Source organism: Nerophis ophidion, linkage group LG06 (assembly GCF_033978795.1).
Source record: "Nerophis ophidion isolate RoL-2023_Sa linkage group LG06, RoL_Noph_v1.0, whole genome shotgun sequence".
Classification (NCBI taxonomy): Eukaryota; Metazoa; Chordata; class Actinopteri; order Syngnathiformes; family Syngnathidae; genus Nerophis; species Nerophis ophidion.
The window spans coordinates 58,229,251-58,235,776 of NC_084616.1; the positions used below are offsets into that span (position 1 = coordinate 58,229,251).

The following is a 6,526-nucleotide window of genomic DNA, read 5'->3' on the forward strand; positions in this document are numbered from 1 at the left end:
TACTGCACATTTCAGCACATCGTGCAAAAACGCTGTTAGGTTTAATCCTTGGGGCTAAGGATTCAAACATCTGTTCTGAGTTGAAAACTTAAAGTCTTCATGTCTTCCGAGGATCAGGAGGTCACTTTGACATGATTGCAACACAAATTGTCTCCCCTGCAGCCACATTGCTCTCCTCAAAGTGTGTCATCAGCTGTTTTCCCTGCATGTGCTAGTCAGGTGGATGTTCTATTGCAGTGGTTCTCAAATGGGGGTACGCGTACCCCTGGGGGGTGCTTGAAGGTAAGCCAAGTGGTACGTGAGATTTAAAAAAAAAGTATTTTAAAAATAGCAAGAATTCAAAATTCCTTTATAAATATATTTATTGAATAATACTTCAACAAAATGTGAATGTAAGTTCATAAACTCTGAAAAAAATGCAACAATGCAATATTCAGTGTTGACAGCTATATTTTTTGTGGACATGTCCCATAAATATTGATGTTAAAGATTTCTTCTCTTGTGTAGAAATTTTTAGAATTAAGTTCATGAATCCAGATGGATCTCTATTACAATCCCCAGAGAGGGCACTATAAGTTGATGATTACTTCTATGTGTAGCAATCTTTATAAGGCAAAATATCGAGATATGATATGACCTAAAAATACCGAGATATTAAAAAAGGCCATATCCCCCAGCCTTACTTGGAAAGCAGAAAGCTATTTGCATCAGTATCAGCTTGAAAAAAATATTCATAATGCATTCCATTTTTTAGGGTCAACATTTCAACATTTTCTTCATTACTTTAAATCACCATAAATGATTCCCGGGCGCGGCACCGCTGCTGCCCACTGCTCCCCTCACCTCCCAGGGGGTGATCAAGGGTGATGGGTCAAATGCAGAGAATAATTTTGCCACACCTAGTACGTGTGACAATCATTGGTACTTTAACTTTAACTTTATATCTTTTTTTTCCAAATAGTTCAAGAAAGACCACTACAAATGAGCAATATTTTGCACTGCTAAACAATTTAATAAATCAGAAACTGATGACATAGTGCTGTATTTTACTTCTTTATCTCTTTTTTTCCTACGAAAAATGCTTTGCTCTGATTAGGGGGTACTTGAATTAAAAAAATGTTCACAGGGGGTGCTTCACTGAAAAAAGGTTGAGAACCACAGTTCTATTGGGTCCTTTTTTCTATTTTTGATCACACATTTTATCTTTTCTAACAAAAACACACATTATTGCCTGGTATCCATTACTTTAAATACCATTTGTCTGAAGTTCCTAACAACTGGGATTACTTTCACGTGTGCCTTTGCTATTTGCTTTTTGTTTTTATTAGCGTGCTGCCCTCTGACCCCCAGTCTATGTGGCGTCGGCGTCAACAAGCGTCTAACGACGTGTGAACTTTTGGGCATGCCGTGACAATGGCGCCCATAGACAGGTGCATGCACCCCCTCCTCACTCGGCATGCCACTGCCGGGCTCTCTTTCTCTTTGCAATGGTAAACAGGCCCACTGACGATGGGGCACCTGATTTCAGGCCAATTCCTAACGGTGATCCATCTACGCACAATTCCGCACGGCAAAATACGCATGAACGTGCCGTGCGCCTTCATATAGGAAAAACTACGCATCATCTTCCTCACCACCGGGAAATGCGCCAGGATATTAGACGTTTGACTGCCGGTTGTTGTATTGTCTTCCACGCCTTCTTCAATAAAATCTTCTCATTAAAAGAGCCCCACACACATTATTCATCATCAAACACATATGTGGTCCTCTCCAAGGTTTCTCATAGTCATCATGGTCGACGTCCACTGGGGTGAGTTTTTCCTTGCCCCTATGTGGGCCCTACCGAGGATGTCTTTGTGGTTTGTGCACCCCTTTGAGGCACTTGTGATTTAGGGCTATATAAATAAACATTGATTGATTTATTGAAGTCACTTACTACGGTGGCCGACGCGTTGCGACGTTCAAAACACATGGAATGCGGAAGTACGGATAAAAACCCAAAAATTATTTACGGAAAGTCAAACGGGACATAATTAAATAACTGAGTACATCTTTAAATAATTACTTAAATGTGTCATTTACACATTATTATTGGAATTAAATAGACATGTGTTATCAAATGTGTCAATAACATATATGACTTAAAATTACATTTAATTATTTAATTAGTTCAATATTTTTCAATTTAATAATCATTGTTTCATGATTCAATGTTCAATATAGTGATGACACTTTTAAATAACCTTTTTTATTATTATTATTTTTTAATCTAATTAATTGTATTCCATTTGGCCCTCCGTTAGCATACTATTAGCACAGTGGTTCTCAACCTTTTTTCAGTGATATACCCCCTGGGACCATTTTTTAATTCAAATACCCCCTAATCAGAACAAAGCGTTTTGGGTTGAAAAAATTAGATAAAGAAGTAAAATACAGCACTATGTCATCAGTTTCTGATGTATTAAATTGTATAACACTGCAAGATATTGCTCATTTGTAGTGGTCTTTCTTGAACTTGTTGGGAAAAAAAGATAAAAGAATAACTAAAAACTTGTTGAAAAATAAACAAGTGATTTAATTATAAATAAAGATTTGTACACATAGAAGTAATCATCAACTTAAAGTGCCCTCTTTGGGGATTGTAATAGAGATCCATCTGGAGTCATGAACTTAATTCTAAACATTTCTTCACAAAAAAAAGAAATATTTAACGTGGATGCTTTTAAAAAAGGTTTAAAAACCCATCTTTAAAAAAAAAAAAAAAAAAGCCTTTTTATAGACATACATGCTGGTTCTAGCTATTGGGCTGTTTCTAGTTTTATATATATTTATATTTTTTTATTTTTTTATTAACATTACTATTTTTATACACTGTGGCACTTTGAGGTTGTTTGCTCAACGTCAAGTGATTTTTTTTTTACAAGTAAAATCTATTATTATTATTATTATTATTATTATTATTATATTTATGGAACATGTCCACAAAAAAATCTAGCTGTCAACACTGAATATTGCATTGTTGCATTTCTTGTCAAAATGTATGAACTTACATTCATATTTTGTTGAAGTATTATTCAATAGATATTTTTATAAAGGATTTTTGAATTGTTGCTATTTTTAGAATATTAAAAAAAAATCTCAATACCTTCAAGAACCCCCAGGGGTACGCGTACCCCCATTTGAGAACCACTGCGTTAGGATGTTGCGCCACGTTGACAGAAATACAAATACATGAACGGCATGCCCAGAAGAAAATTGATGGAGTAAAAAAGGTACATTTTATTCATTTAATAAATAGTTTTTAAACCATTATGAGAGAGCTACTTATTTATTGAGTTGTGTTTCACCGGTGTATTTGCGTGTTTTGAATGTGAACGTTCGTTTGCCCCTTTCGGCCACCGTAACTGATACTTTTTTTTTTAGAGACAATTGCTCCATTGAATCCGCGAGGGAGACTTAAAAGCGTGAAATGCATTAAAAAGATTTGCGACATTGCACGGGCACCTGTGGCGATTGTGGCCGGTGGCGCCCCGCAGACAGGCTGGCCTGGGTGTGTCCCTGGGCGGGGAAGTAGTGCCCACCCACCCCGCTGCGTCTCCTTCCTGACGACTATATGAAGAGGTGTCCGTGCAGCACACTCTTCAGCCTCATCTGTGCATGCTGCCTTGCCCTTTCCGTCTCAACAAGAAGAAACAACTCGCACCTGTGGGAATTACTTCCAGACCTCAAGATGCCTCGGTCGTTCCTTGTCAAGAAGTATTTTTCCAGCAAGAAGCCACCATGCTACAAGGATAGCCACCTGGAGAGCCAAACTGGTATGTTGATGTGTGAACTTTTGCAGCGCAGAGAGTGTCAGAAGTTTATGCTTTTACATTGAAAATCCCTCCTTATTTGCTTCCTTGTGTTTTGGCAGCTTTGGTCCCAGAAAGTTTCCCACGGGCTGATCTTCCAACCCAGAACTCTGCCCTGACCTACTACCCCTCAGACCTTTTTAGCAGCATGGACACACTGCCTGCACCACTTTCTCCCATCGCCCCGGCGTCCCTCCCGCCATCACCACTTGGACCTCTGGACCTCAGCAGTTCTCCCTTCAGCAGCAGCGGTGAGGAAGAGGAAGACGGGGGCCGTTCTTCGGACCCCCCCAGCCCGGATGTCATCCAGTTTGGATACCACTGTGTGTACTGCAGTAAGAGCTATGCCAGCCTCTCCGCACTGTCCCACCACCAGAAATCCCACCACCGTCAGCTCCCCCCGGTCAGCTCTCCGTCACCGCCCACTGATGTGTTGGCGTCACGGCCGGCCTTCCATTGCAAACATTGCCCCAAGGAGTACACCAGCCTGGGCGCCCTGAAGATGCACATCCGCTCCCACACGTTGCCGTGTGTGTGTCCCACTTGCGGAAAGGCCTTCTCCAGACCTTGGTTGCTAAGGGGACACATTCGCACACACACAGGTTGGTCTTTTTTATTCTCTACTTGAGTTTGTGATTTCAACACGCATGAAGCTCACACTTCCCTTCTTCTTTCAGGTGAACGTCCGTTCGCTTGTCAGCATTGTAACCGGGCCTTTGCCGACCGCTCCAACCTCCGTGCACACCTGCAGACACACTCCGAAGTGAAGAAGTACCAATGTGGCTCCTGCTCGCGGACCTTCAGTCGCATGTCTCTGCTGCACAAACACAACGCCTCCGGATGCAGCCCTGCCTCGTAGCTCCATTGGTGCCACACCCACCTGGGGGACTTTGCCTTGAGTGCCTTTTTAATAATTGCTGGAGGGTCTGTTTTTCCATTTAAAATTGGTGTCTGCAGCAGCCTATAGACCAGTGGTTCTTAACCTTGTTGGAGGTACCGAACCCCACCAGGTTCATATGAGCATTCACCGAACCCTTTAGTGAAAAATATTTTTCTTATTTTCAAATTCAAGACCTAGTTATATGTTTTTTTTTTACTGGTGCATACAATGAATTGTGCATGAACATCAGCTTGCTCAAAGAACAAAACCAACTCAGTGCATAAACTCACAACTATTTACACACTTGCAAATCAGAAGGAACATTGTTTAGGGATATCCATAATACGCCGATAGAGAATTTTTTTTAATTTACTCATCAAGTCGGGTGTGTCTTGACCTCCGCCAAACCCCTGAGGCTGACTCACCGAATCCCTAAGGTTCCATCGAACCCAGGTTAAGAACCACTGCTATAGACTTATGTATGACACAACAGCAGCTGGACATGTAGTTAAATCCCAGGAAACCCCAATTGGTGCCGGCCGGTCCGGGACTCTGGCCACGTTGCAGCTGCTTGGGTGTGTTTTTTGTGTGTATGTGGGGATGCCATTCCTTATTATACATGCATGATGTGTGCGTGTTGAGACAGCTGCCTGAGAAGGTGCGTAGCAGGTGACCCTCCACTCACCCATTCAGGAGCCCCACGGGGTGTCCCCGCATATGAACAGACCACTTAAGCTTGACCAAATGACCCAGTTTGCTTTCACCACTATTACTCTAGTGTCTTAATGGTGTGTGTGTCTTTTTTAAAGTTGTTTATGAAGTATTTTGATCATCACATGCCTTGTTTGTGCATTTTTTCCCCTGCCACATGTAAATAAAAGCTTTGTTGTAGAAAAAATATATTTCCAATCGTTGTTTTCATCAACACTTTTTTGTTTTACACCACTTTTTGTTATTAGAGTCACGGGAAAGCTGGAGTCTATCCCAGTTGACCTGAAATGTATAGAAAAATAGGCATGCACACTCACCATTTTGACAATTTAGAGCTGGGGTGTCAAACCTGGTTTTACTTAGGGCCTCAAAGGGCCGTTTGTTACACTGAATAATATATACGTTTATAAGAATTAGTTCACCTCATGATGCTATTTTACAATTGCTTGCATTTGAGTACATACTGTAAACCTATTTTACAGCCTTTACTGTAATTATATAAATGGTAACAGTTTTTTTAATTGTACAAATCTGGCGACTGAACTACCAGTGTTTTACTGTATATTATTTTGTAATTTTTAGAGTGTACAATATGATGTGTAACTGTCAAGACTTAAGTTTTTTTTTTTAACCGTAAAATCTATAGTGTATTTCTGTATATGGAAAAACTGTACCACATTTTTTTTATGCTAAAATTTTGGTGACTTCGTTGCCAGTTTTTTTTTTTTTACAATAAAATCTATTAGAATTTTTACAGTGTACAAATTGATGGATAACTTGCTTTAAAATCCTAACTGTCGAAGAGGATATTAAACCATTTATTGTTTGTTTAGCAAAAATGTGTTTGGAATGTATGATAATATATTTTTACATTATTACACACTGTTATAGTTTAAAATATTTGCTGTACATGCAGTTTTTTCTGTGAAAACAGAAATAAATAATCCATTTAGTAAGAAAAGACAAAGGACTTTATTGATGCATATTATTACCAGGCCATATAGACAAGGCTCGTTTATTTATAGAGCACAATTCCTACACAAAGCAATTTAAAGTGCTTTAAAGAAAATAACAAGAAAGCAAA

The 6,526-nt window shown here is 39.6% G+C and overlaps 1 protein-coding gene across 1 annotated transcript; it reads left to right on the plus strand.

Moving 5' to 3' along the window:
- The first annotated feature begins 3,406 nt into the window (after positions 1 to 3,406).
- Positions 3,407 to 5,629, plus strand: snai1b (snail family zinc finger 1b). Its single transcript, XM_061904419.1, has 3 exons — positions 3,407 to 3,815; positions 3,914 to 4,453; positions 4,529 to 5,629. Exons 1-3 carry the CDS (start codon positions 3,614 to 3,616, stop codon positions 4,708 to 4,710), a joined length of 924 nt encoding a protein of 307 aa, XP_061760403.1. The 5' UTR covers positions 3,407 to 3,613; the 3' UTR covers positions 4,711 to 5,629.
- The last annotated feature ends 897 nt before the right edge of the window (positions 5,630 to 6,526 follow it).

Excerpts from the sequence above, each read along its gene's own strand:
- snai1b (XM_061904419.1), top strand. The coding sequence starts at position 3,614 with ATGAAGAGGTGTCCGTGCAGCACACTCTTCAGCCTCATCTGTGCATGC. Across the intron at positions 3,816-3,913 it reads CCACCTGGAGAGCCAAACTG|CTTTGGTCCCAGAAAGTTTC; the intron begins GTATGTTGATGT and ends GTGTTTTGGCAG. Across the intron at positions 4,454-4,528 it reads ACACATTCGCACACACACAG|GTGAACGTCCGTTCGCTTGT; the intron begins GTTGGTCTTTTT and ends TTCTTCTTTCAG.